This window comes from Dreissena polymorpha, chromosome 15, assembly GCF_020536995.1.
Source record: "Dreissena polymorpha isolate Duluth1 chromosome 15, UMN_Dpol_1.0, whole genome shotgun sequence".
Lineage (NCBI taxonomy): Eukaryota > Metazoa > Mollusca > Bivalvia > Myida > Dreissenidae > Dreissena > Dreissena polymorpha.
The window spans coordinates 66,257,954-66,278,403 of NC_068369.1; the positions used below are offsets into that span (position 1 = coordinate 66,257,954).

Genomic DNA, 20,450 nt, shown 5'->3' on the forward strand with positions numbered 1-20,450 from the left:
ATATACAAGAACCATGGTCCTCTAGCAATTCTGTTCAAATTATGAATTTGCGGGTATAATTGGTTGAGTGTTTTATGACACTATTATAACGATTGTTTTATGACACTATTATAGCTGTTACAATTGAGTTTTTAAATAAGTTTTTTAACATTTGATATTTCTGATGGCCTGTTTTAGGTGTTGTTGTTGTTGTTTTTGCGTTTTTTTTCTCTGTCAGTTGTGTTTATACATACGAATAACTTCAGAACGAAGTTACTGTTCGCATAAGATACTGTAATCTTTACCTTTTAATCTGTACTTATTGTATAAGGTTATCAAGTCTATGTTAAGTCACGATGACACATCGCGAAGTGCTTAATTCGAAATCGAGTAAATAAATGTTTACCAGTGGTATATTGTTAAATATGTATGTCTGTACAAAGTCGTATATATATATACATATTTGCACAGTGTATCAGTGACCTAAACATGAGTCATGTTATGGGACAATCATTTAAAATACATAGGATATATGGAACGAAAAAACATTTGGGCTTAAATATATTTCCCTTAAAGTATCACCTAAAACTTGATTAACCCATGCCCTATACACAACATCGGACTGACCTCAGCGTTTGATAAGGTTTAACATCTCCCTTACACGGAATTTGAGATATTCAGAGGACACAAACATGAAACAGATATATTAACGGATAGAAAGCCAGACAGACTTAAGACCGGAATTACAGATGGGTAGACATAGGTTGGAGGGACTAAACGAACTCCTTAAAACACTCCACCTACAACCAAATAAAGAACATGTAATTTAATATGTTTTATGGCGAACCTCTTGAATTATTTGTTTTACGGCCCTGTATATGAACAAATGTTACAAAAGAAACATCTAATTTGTTCACACATGGCTGTTATTTAATTCACGTCTGAGGTAAATAATTTTTGATAAAGTAAGGAGCTAAATTCTTAATTATTTTGTTGAAAAGACAAGCGCTGGATGTTTTTTTTGTTAACTTTAAAACTTTAAAGGCACGTAATCACTTGTCTTTGCATGCAGCGCTACACTTAACAAGTGCTAAATTGGTTCACACCCTTTTAAGCTCTTCATGATAAAATGTACATAAATTATATTGACCTCGTGAACAGTCATCTTTCTTATCGCACATGACCTTCTTTCATTTTATTTCGAAATGTTCACGTTCGCATGCATGCATCGTGTGCTTCTTATCAATAGTATACTTATGATTGAAAACTCGGATCTAGCTGGCAGTAGTAAGAACTGGAAGGCAGGGAAACCATATCGTACCCGTTACTTGCTCTCGTTAGCGCGTGTGACCATTTTAAATTTGTTGTTAAAATAAATGAAATTCGAATACATTCTAGCGAGAATATATGTGATAAAGACACGGACAACGCGGCAAAAGTACTGATTGGACATACAGTTTATGGACTGCTGTAAAGATAATTCTACTAAATCAAATTGTGTAATCCTTTTTATTCGGATAACAAATGAGAATAATACGTAGATGTATATGATACGTTAATTAAAAGTGTTATATACATTGTATAAATTTAGTATTATTCAGCCAACAACATGGGTCAAACGTAGGTTACAATGAATGTGTAAATAACCTTCAACAGTTTTAAAATGGACATTTACATAGTTTAAATGTTTTCAAAATACTATGTATTTCTTGTTTTCTTCCGATTAATGTGCTTCTGATAATACCAGCCATGCTGACATGTAAGTACATGTATACTTGTCGTGATACAAGAAAGACAATTCTCATTCTTTTTGTATACAATAAAACTATTTAAAAAGCTTTAAATCGCAGTTGGTAAAAGGATTTTAGATGGAAAGACATAGTTTAAAAAAGAAACACTCATATTGCATTTGAGGTGATTACATATATACATGTTAAAGCATGTCCACACACAATTCAATTAAACATATCTCATTTAGCGAGCATTTTGCCGATAACTATGCCGAATATTCATACTTTGTGATAGGATCGAAATTTTTGTTCAAACCGGGAGTGACGTAAAACTTAGCCAACATGTTTCGAATTCATAACAAATACCTCGCTAACATAATAAACTCGTTAGAAGACTAATTTGTATTTGTAATATTTATATTAGTGAATGGGGCACTTTCACATATGTTCCTGTTAAAAGGTATATGAGTACTATGAAATAATTTGTTAATATAATATGAAGTAGTACTTTTATATAGGCTTTTGTTATAATAGTTGGTGGAGTACTTTAAAATCGGCCTTTGTTAAAATTGTTGGTGTGGTCCTGAAGATCAAGTTTGAGTACTAAAGAATTAGTCTTTGTTTTACTAGTTTGAGGAGTACTTTGAGGTAGGTCCAAGTTAAAATAGTTGACATAATATTATACAATAGGTTAATATTATAAACGTTTGTATATCATTTTAAGGTATGCTCTTGTTATAATGGCTGACGGAGTACTTTGAAAAAGCTCAATGTAAATAATAGTTGGTCGAATAAGTTGGCTAAATACTTAAAAAAAGTTCGTGTTATATTAAAGTTATTCGAAAAAGTGAAATATATAATCGAATATACTTGTAGTTCGCGTACTTCTTTAAGGTTTGTAACTGTTACAATAATTAAAGGCGTACATTTAGTCAGGTACTTATTATACTAGTATGTTTCAGTACTTTAGGATAGGTATATTAATTGTTTTATTAAATAATGCGAGTACTAATAGATAAGAAAACCTATGTATGAAATTATATCTGAATTCCGCAAGCACTTATCTTTATTATAAAATACAATAATGAACATGGTTTAAATTAAATATGATTTCTGTAATTCTGTTTTTTTTTATGTAATCTTATGTTTATTCTGTTGTGTCGACCTAACTGTTCTAAGCCCAACGCCTAAGTTACGACCTTTAATAATTTAGCCTAAATTTAGAACGCCCTAACGTGTATATTAATAAACTTATGGAAAAATCGAAGATTTAAACGCTTCAATTTTTGAAAGGCATGATAACTGATATAATCAATATGTCACCTGCATTTTTGTCAATGTTTTCTGAAAATTCCAATCCATTTTTACCAAATATATGAAACATATATATATCTTTTAATATATATATATATATATATGAAATATGCTATGAAATGTTTTAAAATTACAATCTACGATCCGTGTTGTCAAATGTTTTTAACACCAGTGACTTAGTAAACAATCTCAGTGCCATAAGGGAATATACACTATCTGTAAGCATGTATTTCCGAAACTCATGATAAAAAATTAAACCATGACGCAGCTGTTTATCTAGGCAAATAAAGTATTCGAGATATGGTGTTTTTAAATTAAAATTTCAGAGATAGCAATTGAAAAAGCTCAGTGTCAAAGCAGTTGAAGGTGTACTATGTGATACAGTAATTTGGAAATATCATTGTACATAAAGATGTCGTAGTTCCTATAAATCGTTGCTTGCTTTACAGAGATGGAGTAAGACTTTGAATTAGGTTTGTCACGAATGATTTATAATGGAAGTGTTAGGTTTCTAAACTAAGTGTTCAAATGCAAATAACTGTTGGTATACCTCCGGACCATTTCATTTAAAATCATTTTTTTAAATCTGAATATCGTTCTGTGACAAAGAGTCATGCGTTATTAATTACAATTTTATTCATGTTAACTTTCAAATCTAAAAGCTTTATAACATCAATACATTTAGTTGTTATATACAAGTAACTGTATTTGTTTACAACGTAACCTAACAACGTCGCACGTGTCGTTGATAAGAGCAGAAATGTTATCAATGGGGCTTTAATCAACCGAATTCGCTGTAAAAGTGGGATACAATATGTTCATAAAATATCAAGTATCCGTTTATTTGTCGGTGTACGCTAATCGATAAGTATTTATTGCCACTGGTTTTACGCGCCTCTGTTGTTTAGAGTGATTGATTACTCAATGATAAAAACGGTCAAAACGTAAACAACGTTTAAAAAAGTAAACTTTACACTGATAAACGAAAAAGCCCAAATTGATTTCTGATAACTTAGTTTAAAGCAGGTAGTATGTATTATTAGCTATTATTGGCGCGATCTTGATTACATACACACTAGCAATTAATGAATACAAGTCAACACTCGTGATGTGCGTGCTCTTGTATTTACAAGACTTATTACATTTTTTTAATTTGTGAAAAATTATATTTGCTTTATTAGATTCAAACACTTGCATACATGTCTAACAACTTAACACGAACACGCGCCTCTGACCTTGAAATGAAATACATATTAATCAATACATATAGATGCAATTTGAAAGTGTTCAAAATTGTCATTAAATACAAATATATAACCTAGTTAGCAAGAAAATTATTATTTTTCAAACGGTACCGCTTTTAAAACCGAAAAAACGATTTCTAGACGTATACGTCCATTCCGACAAACGCGATTATTTTTAAGTTTTAAAGCGCCAAAAATACGGATTTTTACCTTGTAAACACCAGATCTATTCTAATTGGCATATTAGATAAAATATGTTTCTTATTTATACGTAAATTTACTATGCCAAATAAATTGAGTGGCTTTACATATTGATATTAATATATTTATATAGACGTATTGATTGATTCTTATTGCTAGTATCCAAGACAATTTGTAACATAAGCAATCCATTATTTGTATGGGTCGTTTACATATTTATGTCACACATGTCACACAGTTAATCAGTAAATCAAATTTTCGAGTGCATGTAATAGCGTTATCTCTTCAAATTTGAAATGTTATCATTTAAGTGGGTCGCGTATGCCTGCACTTGTATTAAAGTCGACTATTTGTTAAAGGTTTAGCACATGTGTATGGCTGTATAAAGCGAACAGGAATTGCCGTAGGAAAGTACATGTATAATAGGTCTTTGTATGAAAGAGAATATTACTAGTGATCTATTTTGCGATTATGTATCAATGTGTATCACACTTTTCATCATAAGTGATAATAAATTAATTGTTATATTCAATTTATGTGTACTATTTCAATTGTGATTATTTAACAAAATTCTAACAAAACGTTTTCATACAATGTGCGTTTTATCACATTGATACATTAACTACATTGAACGATTACAATTAATCACCGTTTCACTGCCATTCTGTAAAACAAAACAAAAACGCCTGACTTGCATGATATATCATAAATAGCGATGTTGATTATATTCAGAACAATGAAAATAAACGAGAACGCGTGTACTAAATTGGTGACTCTGTTTGATGCTAAAATGAAGCTGTCTAGCTAACACGTGTTGCTTTAAATATGTTTTTCAATTGTACACACACAATTATTGATAACATACACTGGCTGTCTACTTCTTCATCCTTAAAAAGTATAATGGATGTACACTCACAAGCAACAACATAGACGGTTATTCTCGTATTAATACTTTATAACCTCTTATACAGCATGTGCAGTAATAACAACAACAACAAACACGAAATATCACTTTTAAACTTTCAGCATTCATGATGATTATCTTCTCTATGTTATATTTTTGCTAATGGATCACCTTGTATAAATTCGTATGTTTTATACAACGATGTCCCTTTGTTTATCTGACTTGCTGTGAATGCTGGAAAATTGTAATGTAATACTCGAAACTCACAACAATTTTATATTGTAATAACGATGTTGATGATAATATTCAGCGCAAAATATGGGATTCATACATAACAGACAACCTTCATTAAAAAGAACCTTTTCACGGAGTTTGGCATGTATTCACGTTTTTCATTAAATTCTTTATATTGATAAGTGCAAACATTTGATCTATAAAGCTCCATTAAATAACAAACAAGAATAAAATGAAAGAAAAAAACAAGTAACCCTCAACTGGGCTCGAATCACTGACCCCTTGAGTGATGTATTTTATATTATATAAACGTCATAACATATAACGACAACATAACATCAGCACTCTCCAAATTATTATATCGTTTTGCGTTGGAACGCTTTATATGTTTAAGGTTTTTAAATCTTCAAAAGATACATACATCTATAAAATATATTTTAGAGCATGGCACATGGTCAGACTTAATGTTTCCTCACACCATTCATAACTAAAACGAAATTGTGCGAATTTGAAACATTTTTTAAAATAAATTTGTCAATTTACCAAAACGTGAAAAGGTCCCTTTAAGCTGCCGTGACCTTTGTTCCCTTATGTGATGTTATCAATTTAAAAGTTTAAAATAGTTTCAAATGATCTTAGCGTGTTTTAGCTGTGTTTGTCGGTGTTTCCTTAATTTTTTTCAATTTAAATTAAAAACAAAAGCAAAGTTTTTAAGCATGCCTCATGCAAACAGTTAAACATTACACTGATATTGTTAGCTCTTTCTGTTGCCTAATGTTAAAGTTAAATCGAAGAATGACGGTTGTTTTACGCCCAGCTAGTTCTATATGAACATTATTAGATCCGATAACCGACCTTATTGCGTTTACTTGGCTGCTGAGTCTTTAATACTCATTTGCTTTCAAACGACCGGGACAATCAAACAAACATTGTATTATTGTTCTGATCGTTAAGTTGTGACACAAATAATTCTTAATTGTTATTAACACATACTTTACACCGTACCCTAAGACAACTGTTTTCTCCATACACATTATTAATTAAACTTTAATTAAACGCGTTAATATGTACAACAAATAATTGGAAAAAGTGTAGTCTAAGTAACTCCTTATTGGAATATAGCTATCTGCAAATGTTGCACTTATAGTAGCGCTCACGTGCATGTATGACTAATATAAAGCTGAGCATTTGTTTTTTAATTAAAACTGAATCAAGTTCATACAAAGAAACACAGGCAATTAGTGTTATTGGAGAAAATTCGCTTATGTTTAGAAAAAAGGTTGTGCGGAAATTATACGCCACTATATTAACATAATTTATGAAATTTGTCCCATAATGTATGGATGTTTTGTATCAATCACATGGTTTAAATATAAACGATCTGGTCATTAACTATTATTAAAATTAATCTTAACGTTTTTAATGTCCTTTTTTGATAATCCTCTTGGGCACCCCCTGTTTACTTTATTTCAAGCAGCATTTCGGAATTGTGGTAAATTTACATGTATAATGTAAATAGAGCAATATTTGCATAGTCGTTGTTAATTGATTGAAATGTTTTAAATTAAATGTAACGTTGTAAGTTTACCGTGACAATTTAAATCAAAGCATAAATTGTGAATTATTGCATATTTACTTGTAGAATTCTGAAGATTTGCGTTTGAACATGCATATTCCGCGATTGACAACTAATAACAAGCATCTTACTGAAAATGACATTGATGCCGTGAAGCACTAAATGAGTTGATCCACTAACGAACTCGCCACTAAATGGTTTATGAAGTCTCGGCAAAATGCTTGCCAACACAAACATATTCACTGATAAAGAGACAACTAACTGGTTCAAGGCGTGCATAGCGCTCAACGTAACGAAAGATGGTCTTTCTTCGTTTGTTGAAGCCGAGTTACAAAAGATCCACACAACCGTTGGTAAAAGTTGCGGACAATGTTCTATTGAAAAGCTGCTGCCATGCCCTACAAATGGTATATGTAAAAAGATAAACGGAAATACATGTATATTCCACCAGTCACAGCAACGCCAGCAATGCCCGGTATGTGATCAGGTTAAACAAAATATCACATCGTTACATAGATTTAATGGACCTTCGTGGCGTAATACTCAAGCGAAACGATGGGCAGCACAGCCGTGGGAAATCGGTAAATGCTTCCTCCCTCCAGACGGATATAGCGGAGTTTCCTCGGTCCAAGAATCGGACTTTAACGGCGTTATAAGCATAATGTTGAATTGTACACATTTTCAGACGTGTCTTTCTTCCTCATGTGTATCGCCTCCACCACCTGATAAGCAATGTCCGTTAGAAAAGGTAATGCAGAGTTTTGGTATCAATAAGTTTTGGCTCGTTATGGCATGTGACTTATTACTAAAAAGAGTTTGATCAAATTATGTATGTTCTGCTCTTAAAAGCATTCTTTAAATTATAATCAAGTTTACTTATTAAATTTATTTAGTTTCGGTTCACATGTTTTCATAACTTGTATTGTTGTGTGATTCCTAAATGAACTTTACTCTAGGTTCGTCAGATAGGTCGCAATATACGTCACACATCCGACTGTAAAGTGTCAGATGCTCATCTACTAGATTATTTTCAAACACTGTCAACGCTACTGGCTGATCCAAAGTGCTTATTGCATCATCCCGCGGCAAACAAATCGCTCACAAAACTTAATGATGTACGTATATACAGTGTCCGTCTTAGAAATATGTTTCAGCTATTAAAAGTCAATCTTTAATACTTGTATATTAATTGTATGCTATACAAACTATATACTAATGTATGACGCTTGTATGCGCAAGTCTAATTGTTTTATGTATTCCTTCAAAATGCATTGTATTATGCGCGTGCATTAACATATAATCAAAGTGTTTTGTGCGATTCTAATTAATCGCAATAGTAATACTTATATTGCTATTAATTAAAAAACGAATTAAATGTGATTAAAATACCATATGAGTCACTGTTTTTATGCCCCCGTTCGAAGAAAAGGGGGCATATAGTGATCGGACTGTCTGTCTGTCCGTCTGTCTGTACGTCTGTCTGTCTGTCCGTCTTTCCGTCACACTTTGCGTTTAGGTTTCGAAAAATGCTCATAACGTCTATGTCCCTTGAGATATAACCTTCATATTGTGTATGCATGTGTATATGGACAAGGCCTTTCCATACTCACAATTTTTTTTACTTTTGTGACCTTGACCTTGAACTTAGGGTCCGCGTTTAGGTTTTGAAATCTGCGTTTAAGTTTCGAAAAATGCTCATAACTTCTATGTCCCTTGAGATATAACCTTCATATTTGGTATGCATGTGTATATGGACAAGGCCTTTACATACGCACATCAATTTTGACCCCTGTGACCTTGACCTTGAAGTTAGGGACCGCGTTAAGGTTTCGAAATTTGCGTTTAGGTTTCGAAAAAAAGCTCATAACTTCTATCAAGCGTTTATAGGGGGCATAAGTCATCCTATGGTGACAGCTCTTGTTTTACATTGATAATGCACTTGACCGTCAATGATAAATCATAGATATTGTACACGAACTATTAAGAACATGTTAAAAAAAAAACGACAATACTTCGACGCGTTAATATGTCATGTTCACACTGGACTAAACAGATGGTTATTGGTACTAAATATAATGTATTAGTATTATACATAAACTGATTCAGGTGTATTTTAAAGCGTGTTTTCATAGTACATGCCAACCAATATATACAAGTGTTCTGGAATTTGATACACGAACACTCTTGCAGTGGAACCCTGTCAAATAAAGACTATAATAAGAATTCTTAAGCCCCGCCCAATCCCCTACAATGAATACATAAATATATGTTCAATTTAGTTGCAGAACGATCGCATGTCATTAAGTGAACTGGGTGAGTTGTTGAAGGAAGCTGACCGCACCCTCAACCATGCGAAAGAGGCTGGAGAACGATTTTCTAAATCGGCGGAAAGAGCCATTGCAGAATGTTTATAACAACTATAGTCTTCATTACAAGCTGGAGAACAACGCATTGAGAGCCAGATAGATAATGGCAAACAACGTATAGAAAACACAATACAGGATGGGAAACAACGTCTTGAAGTCACGATTTACGATAGAGAACAACGCCTTGAAGTCAAGGTACATGATGGTGAACAACGAATTGAAGTCAAGACACAGGATGGAGAGCAACGTATAGAAAGCAGTATAGATGATTGCAAACGGCGCATTGATGACACAATACAAGATGGGGAACGACGCCTTGAAGTCAAGATAAAGGAGGGAGAACAACGCATAATGCGGACAGACAGTGACCAGGCGGATAAAGACTACACACGCGGAACAGAAGGTGAGATTTGCACGCATGTGTGTCTCGTTATAAATTGTGTTTACTTCTAATATCGTTATGTATTATCACAGTTTGAAGAAAATAACGCTCAAAACACAATATCCATTGTAAGGTCGATCTCTCATCAGCACCTCGGTTATGGATACCCAACAACAAGTGAATTTCGTGAAAATGATATACACACTGCAGGGTTTTGCATATTAAAACACATATACACACACATAATTATGAGAGAATACCAATGAATTCCTTCACCCAGATAAACATACGATTTACAATGTGGTACGTACGTTTTGAAATGTTTATTTAAATGTTGAGATGTAGGAATGATGGGCACTAGGCATAGTAAAACTTAGTACGTATACAAGTCAGATGCAGTATTCTAACGTTTGCGTGATACATAATACGAGTGGTATGATATGCGTTAATTGGTATCCGTGTTGACCTGCCTATCGTTGGTTGAGCTTAAAATTGATTGATTGCAATAAGTGATAATTAGAGAAGATTAAGATTTATTCATGATAACCCCAGTTTTTAAGTATCGTATCATATGTACATCGTGCCTGTAAGGATGCGGCTTTAATGTACCTTATCGAAGTCATCATTTGGAAATTAAATTTTCATTTGAACATAAAGCGACAGCCCATACGTTCTCCTTTTCAAAAAGCTCATTGACCTCTCGGTTAAGTATACAAGTTGTACACCAAAACAAAGAAAGCATTATCTCAGAGCAGATAAAGGGCAAACTATCCATAATTATAAATCAGACAATTTCAATTTAAGCCACATCAATAATCGGGATAGAATTGATATAATAGCGAATACAATCCGGCGAAACAAAACAAGTACATTGTTATCCAGTGATTAATTTCCCTTGTTAAGAAGTCTGCTTGCTTGTAACACATTAAACAGTTTTAATCTCGAAAGAAATTGTCATTATTTCGTGCTTTGTTACTATTGCTGTTGTTTTCGGTTACGCTTATATTAATCGTTTTATATATGTGTATTGGCAGTGTAACGGATGTAAAGTATGAAACGTAATTTACGACTGGTGGGCAAACGTCAAGCTCATAATTTCCAAGTTCACCCTTTTAATAATGAATACACCAATGATCGTTCATCTAATGCTAGGATGACCGCTTCGTTATAATTAACCCGCTTCCACCACCTGACTTGTGCATCTCCCCATTCTAATAGAAAGGCATCTCTGAAATCGGCCGAGCAGTAAATGTAACGTTTTGTATTACCATTTATTAATATACAACTATAAGCTATAAAAAAAATATGTGTAAGAGGCGAAGAACTGAAAAGTAGATAGCAGTAAATACGTATCGCATAAATTGGTACAGTGCTGATTTAACACATACAATCGCAAAATCAGCTGTATAGAATAAGAAGCTTACTCGTTTAAGTCTAATGTGAATCAAGTACACTGTGCATATCTTTGGAATCTCGTGTGGGTGTCAAAGCAGATCAGAAAGATTAGACGCGAATATTTGCTCGATATTTCATTCATGCAGTTATAATACAAAACGCACTTCCTGTTTAAGGTTATGTTTATATCATCAAACAACTCTAAATACTTGAATTGATTCATATAACCACTTATATTGTGCATAGATATACATCCTGAAAAATGTTGATGTCGTTAACAACTAGCATAGCTAACATTCGGTTAAGTTCGTGATTCGTTTCAACAGAATTTCCATGACAATTGGTGTCGCACGAATACAAATGGTGGTTAATGGCACCTGCGCTTAATTTGTCACATGATTATTATGCTACATAATATCATCCACGTGTCATGTACACTTCCAAATAATCAAACTCAAATTGTGTTGGTCGATTGTATTCTCATGTGGCAATACAATTTCAAAAGCATATGCCCATATTGATATCGGTCATTGTTCGTTATTTCGCTCGTATGTAGCCGATTGCTTAAATAAGATCCTCTATGTGTTCGTATGTAAATCGGTATAGGTTTAACTTTCGAAAACTAAATTTTGAGCTAAGTATAATATACTCGATGAAGCATGTTTTGTAGAAAACTCGACATTTATTGCTAGATATTTCCTAACATATGTATGCATCTTCTGCTAAATATGTGCCGCTTTTAATAATCTAATGGCCAGTGAACATTGTTTTGATATTATTTTCCAAATATTAATTCGGTTTTTTCTATCAATTCAACGCTAGTTTTTTTCTTTGGCTCGATATTGACAATGTTAAAAAATGCACTTCCATTTGACACTTAAAATTTTTTTTTTTAATATTTATGTGGTTAAACGTGCATGCACACATAGTTTGGTAGAACAAAAGATAAATCAATGGCAGAACAAAAGCAAAATAAATGGTTAAGTATTTTACAGGTTACGTTTATTTGTATGATTTCCAGAAATTCTCAGATGTTTGATTGAACATTACGATAAAACACTGCGTCACTTGCCAACCTCGCCATTAAACGACTGGATTCAAGCACGTTTAGACGATGTTTATATTCCTCCTTGCATGCTACTGATGGAAAAATACAAAGGGTCATTCAAAAAAACGAATACACACGTTACAGAATACAAAGCTGTGTTAAATAACCAGACTTTTATTCAAGGTGAGGCAGGGTCGGGTAAGACCTCTTTCCTTGCAAAATTAGTCATGGATTGGTGTAGTATTACAAAAACACAACAAACAAGCGAACCGTTGATGGCGAAAGAAACTCATTATGCTGCTCCTGAAACGCGAACGAGAAACTCAACCTTTTTTGACGATTTAACGACTTTAAAAGGTTACCAGTTTGTCTTCTACATCACGCTGAGGAATTCTGTTAAGCAACTTGAAGTTTTAGAGATGATAAAAGAACAGATAATTGACGAGATATACTCATCAAAGGAAGATCGTGAGAGAGCATATCGACTAGTGAATGATATAATAAAAAATGAACGTTGCTTGGTCCTACTTGATGGTCTAGATGAGTGGAAACGTCCTGGAGATCGCCAACACCTACCGACATTGGTAGCAATTTACACCCAGTGTGATCTAGTAATTACGACTCGACCTTGGAAGTTGGCTGAAGCGAAAATCCCTGACTCAAAGATAAAAACATTACTGCTTCTTGAAGGAGTACATGAACCTTTTGATGTGAGCCTAAGAATCTTGCGTTGTAGGAACGATTGCACAAATAGCAATGGTGTGGACAATAAACATTCTGAATTTGAAGCATATGTTTTAAGAAATAACCTTCGTGACTTACTAGCCTCCCCGATGTTGATTACTTTAATTGTACAAACATGGGCAGAAGGGACAGAACTCAAGGGCAAAAGGTGTCAAATATACAGTATTTTACTCGAAAGTCTTTTTAAAAAGGCTAACAGTGAAGAAGACCATTTTTATGAAACACCTTTCCAATGCTTTAAAGGGACGCAATACATAAAGCCTAACATCGAACACTTAAATCGTTTTTCTGAAGCGGCATTTCATTTATTGTTTTCAGAAGAAAGGGAAAATTATCTTGTATTTGGCATAGAGCAATTAAAACAATACAAGTTAAATGAACGAAAAGACTTTGCAATGAGAGCAGGCATTTTATCAGCAGCACGAAAGGCATCTACATTGAGATCATCTTCGTCATTTTCTTTCGTCCATAAAAGCGTACAAGAATTCCTAGCTGCCTATTATATCGCCTGCTACAGTCATGTCATTGATGAAGTCATTTCCGTATATCTGATAAACCACGAGAATTCCTATCTGGATATATCTGAAGTTCTGATATTTTTATGTGGACTCGATATATCAGCAGCGAATAAACTATCGATTTTGATGAATAAGGCTGCTTGTGAATGCCTCGTTTCTCTCGAACGTTTTCAAGATATCATTTTGAAAGGTTACATGGAGGCGGTGGCCAACGAGTACGATGACGTACGTCTTGAACTCAGTCACTTTTTCATTGATAGCCAGAATATTAAAGACTTACATAATATCTGGGCGAGAAACATCCCTACTGTTAGGTGTGTTACATTGGAGCTTGAAGATGATTGCATAGATTGTTATACAGAGCTTGAGAGTGAGTGCATCAAGAATTATACAAAGCTTGAAAGTGATTACATCGAGAGTGATACAGAGCTTGAAGATGATTGCATCGAGAGAAAAACAGAGCTTGAAAGGGATTGCATCGAAATTCCTACAGAGGTTGAAGATGATTGCACCGAGAGTCCAACCCAAGACATGCAGAGTTCTATCGCAAGTAGCAAGATAGCATCTCGAATTGAGTTTGATCTAACGTCGTGCGATAAACTGAAAGAAATATACATCAATGGTGAATCATTTGAGGTTTTAATCAAAGGTAACTATACTCACAACTTCATTGTTTAGTCGAATGTATACAGTTTGGTAGAAAATACACGTGTATGTAATGCGTTTATTTACGAACACAGATGGTGAACAGTTAAACATAAACGCAATTTTGTTAAATGTATTTTGTTCAATCATCAATGCGTAACTAAACATCCCGTTTTACAGGGTTTGGTTGTCCAAACAACAACGCATAGTTTTATCTTTAAGGGAATAAGCAACTTTTCATTTCATGGAAACCGCACACAAATCATATTTTATTTTCCTAAGAAAATGTTTAATGGTAAACATATTTATATTTGCAGACTCTATCAGTTTGAACGCATCAACATTTCCGAACTGGATTGTTCTGCATTGTGAAGACTCTTCACCAGTGCTGTCCTGTTTAACACGCATTGAATTGAAACGTGTCACAGTGTGCTCTACATGGATGCAAAAACTATTCAATACGCAGTTAACACTTGATCACGAGGTAAATTTTAAGCTGCACGAGTGTATAATAATACCATCCGTAGGCGACGAACTCAGCCCATTTAGTGACGCATCAATAACGACATGCGTAAACAATACGTTTGACATTTGCGATCTTTCAGGCGAGTGTCCTGGTTTGTGGGAAACACTATTTGATCTGAATATTAAGACTCTGAGTCTTTTTACTGATTCAATGTGGAGAGTGAATTACACATCATCTTTGTCACAATCTCTGTTATCGCTCAAACAGCTGGAAACGCTAAGTATTCACGTAGATGCAATCCCACACGATCTGTGGTCGGTTCTTTACAGTTTGAGTTTGAAGCGTGTGGCTGTAAGTCTGAGTGGTGAATTTAAAGGTCTGATAATTGGTCATGCTGATATGTTGTCGCAGCTGAATTTTCCTGCCCATGTGTTTGACTCGATTTATATAGACGTGACTTCCCATCCGGATCTGTTAGCGGCTATGCATGGCCTGAATATTACGAGTCTCAGTCTTTTTTGCAGCGGGGAAAGTTTGACAGCGAATCAGACAGCACTGTTGTTGACGATGCTCAAGTCTCTCAAGAAACTTTACCAAGTAAGTATAGACGTGAAAAACGACAGTCGCGGGCTGTGGGAGGCTTTGCACGGGATACATATACAGTGCCTTAATATAGGACTGCAATGCCGATGTTTTAAAGTGAATCATGTTGCGTCTTTGTTGACGTCGCTTTCGTCGCTCGAACAACTTGAGATGATAAGGTTGTACGTAATAAATGACATAGATGTTGTGTCGGAGATCCTACATAGTCTAAAAATCAAAAGTCTATCACTTGTACAAAAGAGTTCGATATATTTCGGACGTTTGGATTGTTCATTTATTTTTCACGCCCCAAACAGTCTGAATGAAAGGAGTATCATTATAACATTGTATTTTGATTTTGACAAGTTGGAAGTGACTCTACAATCTTTGTTTCAATTATTTTCGTCTCTCGAAGTCTTATGTTTTATGGAAGTCTTTCCGGTGTCTTAAAATAAAGACTCTTAATCTGAACGGTGAGGTATTTCGTTCTGATGTACATTCAATTTCGCAGTCGTTTATGTCGCTCACTTAGCTCGAAAATCTCTGTATTTAAATTGGTGACTACCGTCAAGTGACGTGGGAATCTCTGCATAAGCTGAATATCTGATCTTTGAATCTTACATGCACGTTTAACATTTCTTGCGGGTATCATAAAGATCCATTTGCGCATTCACTATTATCGCTCATACAACTTGACAACCTTACTATTTTCATACATATTTATTACAATTTAAAGTTACCCCAGTCTGTAAGGTACTGTTATATCTACTGTGTAGCACTGACTCCTTTAGAACTACGCGACGTAATGAACACACTGTCTTCATGTAGCCAGGTATTTGATAGTAAGCTGGAATACGGCTGTGCACGAGTTGCCCTTGATGAACACAAACACCATATACGACCGGAGGAATACCTTCAAATCAAAAATGAAATTAGTGCTCTGAATAATTTTACAATAAATATATTCCGAATATTACAACGATCATCTGGATCCAAAACGTTGTATGTATGTAACCTTGGAAATATCGATGACGATGATCATAGCGCAAATGATGAGTTGAATAAAAAATATGTAAACAAAATGCATCATGTTATTGTAAATCGAATTTCAATGCGGCTTAAAATTATTCCAGCCTCGATCACATTAATATATGGACGCGGTTGTGAGGCATTGTGTGGTTGTTTCTTACTATGATGATACGAGACTCGTTATAAACTGTATCACAAAACTGGCCATTGTATATTTGGTGATGCGTTTGTGAAATACTTGACTAAGTATGCCGTCGTTTGTGTTTAGCATTGCAGTAAAAATATTTTATGATTTGTTTCTAAGTTAAGCAAAATTCGTAACGAAGGAAGTGTATTTTAAGATATGAAATTGTGTCTGTATAATATTTTTACGCGCTTTGATATTGAAGTAACTGCTAGTTGCGCGAATCGTGTTTTGGCTTAAATTGGTATTTCTTATAGATTGATAAGTGATGTTATTTTTTTATCTTGTATTGAAATGTATGTATTTGATATAGAAGAACTATGATTCTCTGTTGAATAATGGAATTGTATTTCTCAAATATATATATGTGTGTGTAAAAAACCTTACAGAAATATACTGGGAGTAGCTCAAAGACGCCACACAATGTTTTACATTAATATGGTGGAGTTTATATTTGTATTGTGTGATTTTTAAGGTTATAATATTGTGTGCTATTGATTGCCATGCATTGTTTGAGAAACACAAATTTCTGAAATGTATTTGCGCGTTGACATCTGTCTAGAAAAGTAACTTAAACTGTCCATCCGATTTTGTTCAGGACAAAATTTGCGATGTTCTTATATTTTTGTAGTGCAAACGTAAATATAATCATCTACAAGTTTAATGACACTTAACTTGACCTTATAAATATCTGACGTAACGGTCACTTGGGAACTACGGTAAACAGTCGACAACGATAAGTCTGGATTCCCCCGACAAAAATCCTGCTATATTTCACATGTCTACAACTGCCAACGACAATAAATTACACTCTCAATGCCATTGGTAACCCGAGAATAGCGGTCACGAGTCAGTCGTTGTTTGGTGCAAAAAGACAACATACATGTATAAAACTGAGTTGTAGTTGTTTTTTACCACTGACGTCATTGCATCTAAAGGATGTCTATTTTTGCGGCTTAAGAATGTGATTGTGGTAACTGCCTTTGATGTGATACATGGTACCCACTGTGAGAAAACAAATATTAATACGGTGTTGAGAAGGTTCGTTTTCCTGGGATTATTATGTGTATGTGCATATGAAAACAATGTAATACAAAAATTTACAAGCCAAATTGTTATTCATTTTTTAATAATTGTGATTATTATTTGGAAGATTTTTGACAGTTTACATTATTTCTTTGCGTCGGAGATGTTGATATTGATAACTTTGTCGATCGATAATAATAATAACGATAAATAGACAGCAAGTTAATGTCATGCTGCTTATGTTGATGAATATGTTGATGGTTATGCTGATGCTTCTGTTGATGTAGAAGACGGCGATCAATCAAAGGAGGAGGCGGAAAAGTTGGCAGTTGACAAGTAGACTTTGCTTGCAGACCAAACGTTTTAATTTACACACGACTCGCATTATATACACATACATATTTCTAACCATTATTATTTTTTCCGTCACAAAATCCACTGCACGAATAATTTTAAATTCTAGTTTAACGTGCTGAGTACCATTATTTTTAAACGTGATAATTAATTGCTACAATTGCGGTATTAGTTTTTGTATGTTGCATTCGTTTCATTGAATTCTCATTTTGAGAAGAAAGACAATTTAAAAAGATGGCTTTAAATTTTACATATTCAAACGTTTTTAGTACCAAGCATTTTTTGGTTTATTTACATCGCTGTTTACTCGGAAAAGAGAAAGTGAAAGTGAATCGGGTCACTTAAAATATAACGATGATTTTTAACGTTTTCCGGTATCACCCACAAAGTAGGTCTCTTCTAAATGGTTAAAACGTTTGTAGTGATCTAATAAGTTACTTTCTGCTGGTTAAAAATTGTTTAAAATAAAATTAAAATTGAATTTTCTTTCGGCTATTTGTAGCATATGTCACCGCTCTAAGGCTACACATCACGTTAGTTGCAAAAATGTTAACATTTCTTCCAATTATGAAACGGGTTTATCTTCCATAATTCTTGACAACGTTGTACCTAAGCTGCTTTATTAGCAGTTTTTATGCAAGAGTAACTGAAATCCGGTAAAAATCAGACCAGTTGATATGCATAATAATTGGATTTGTCACCATTATAGAGCCTTTAAGTCCATTAGTATTATTTATAATAGAATTTCGTATAGTTAAGGCTTTTTTAACATATTTACACACATTAATAATTTCAAATTTACATGTTAATGTCAATAAATTATGAAACTTTACAACAGATGGGTTCATGTAATAAATGCGTTTAATCTATTTTGGCCGTAGTAAACGAAAACATGCAGTAACACAAATAAAATGGAATTCATCCTCTATGTCCCGTCGATTACAACAAAGACAATACCGTTCCTCACGAGGGATATTGTTGCGTGAGTACTTTCCGGTCTGAATTCTCAACGGGTGGGCCGAAGCCCTTAATTTAACAAAGTATACACGTAGATTTTTAGGCAATAAATCAAAGTAGTTCTCATATTCAAGAGAGGTTTTAAAAATTCTATACATATCTAGAACAGAACTTCTATTCATATTTCCAAACCATTCCTGCTTAGCGGTGTCAATAAGTCTGCATTTAAATTCACATACAACAGAACTGCTATTAGTTATATTTGCAGTTTCAAACACATGGGAAAATCCGTATTCATTTAACAAGTGTTTAACATTTGCAACCCTATTTGTGCATCCTTTAATACAATCATTCAATGCTTTACTTATTTTTAATAATAGTACTTCAAGTCAGTGCCAATTAAAAGCAAGGTGCATGTCAGAATTTGAATGGATTAAACGTTTGCAATCAGCTTACCCACTTGGATTAAATGATAATATTCTAAATGTTGGAACAATTTCTAAAAATAAATCGATTAATTCATTTTCTCTGTTTAGTAAACTTCTTAGAAATAAACGTTCACATGGCATTAGGAAAAATGGTAACTTAAGGCGTAAATTTAAACGTCTGCTTTCTTTAAATGATTGCTACACAGTATTACAAAATGGGGGTAAACATAAATTACTAAGTGCACTTTGCTCTCTTTCTGTTTCTTCGTTGGCGCATATTGATAAGGAATGTAAACTTATTTTACTTCAATCTGACCCTCTATATGAATGTGCTTGTATTATTGAATCTTTCACTGACTACTATCTTAAACCTTTTATTGAAAATGTACTTAACAAAACTAGAAATCGTATCAAAATTGAGTTTTGTAACAAAGGTCTTGATTTAATTGACCTTCCTAAAATATTCAATGATAAAAATGCACGTCGGTTGATTCCCCCTTATTTCCGCAATACTGAATCACCACTTATTTGCTACAAATATAGTAGACCTGTAAGAAGTATCGTTTTTAATTATAATTCTATTTCCACAGATAAAAATGTAATTAGAAATTGTCCTACATTATGTGACTGTACTAGTTCTAAATATATATATGGTCCAGTTGGACATATTATTACTGGGGACCTTAATTTCATTCAAAATAAAAACCTTAGAAATTTGCTACGCAGAGGCCCTAAGTACAGACTGCCTATTCCTGTTGATTTTGATGACTGCATTAAGAATATCGTAACATCCTTACATGATTATTGCACTAAATGGTGCAGGAAGGAAAATGCTGAAATTACTGCACTCAATGATTGGAAAACAAAAATATTTAGTATGGCCATGAATAAAATATTTTTTTATGATACACATCCTTTGGCCCTACCACATTCACCTAAATTTAATAAACAAAATCTCTGTAAATTGCTTGAAGACTTAAAATCTAAATTCGTCTTAGTTCCTGCTGATAAGGCTGCTAATAATGTTATCATAATATGACGAGTGTTTTATGTTCAAACTATTTCACAAGAACTTTCACAAACTACATCATATTGTGAGTACAATAAGCAACCTAATGAAATTATTACCGACCATATTGCGCAA

General features: G+C 33.7%; 1 protein-coding gene across 1 annotated transcript; it reads left to right on the forward strand.

Moving 5' to 3' along the window:
* Positions 1-1,252: 1,252 nt before the first annotated feature.
* Positions 1,253-15,778, forward strand: LOC127859814 (uncharacterized). Its single transcript, XM_052397318.1, has 6 exons — positions 1,253-1,738; positions 7,249-7,930; positions 8,139-8,297; positions 9,462-9,951; positions 12,347-14,284; positions 14,598-15,778. Exons 4-6 carry the CDS (start codon positions 9,900-9,902, stop codon positions 15,776-15,778), a joined length of 3,171 nt encoding a protein of 1,056 aa, XP_052253278.1. The 5' UTR covers positions 1,253-1,738; positions 7,249-7,930; positions 8,139-8,297; positions 9,462-9,899.
* Positions 15,779-20,450: the final 4,672 nt, after the last annotated feature.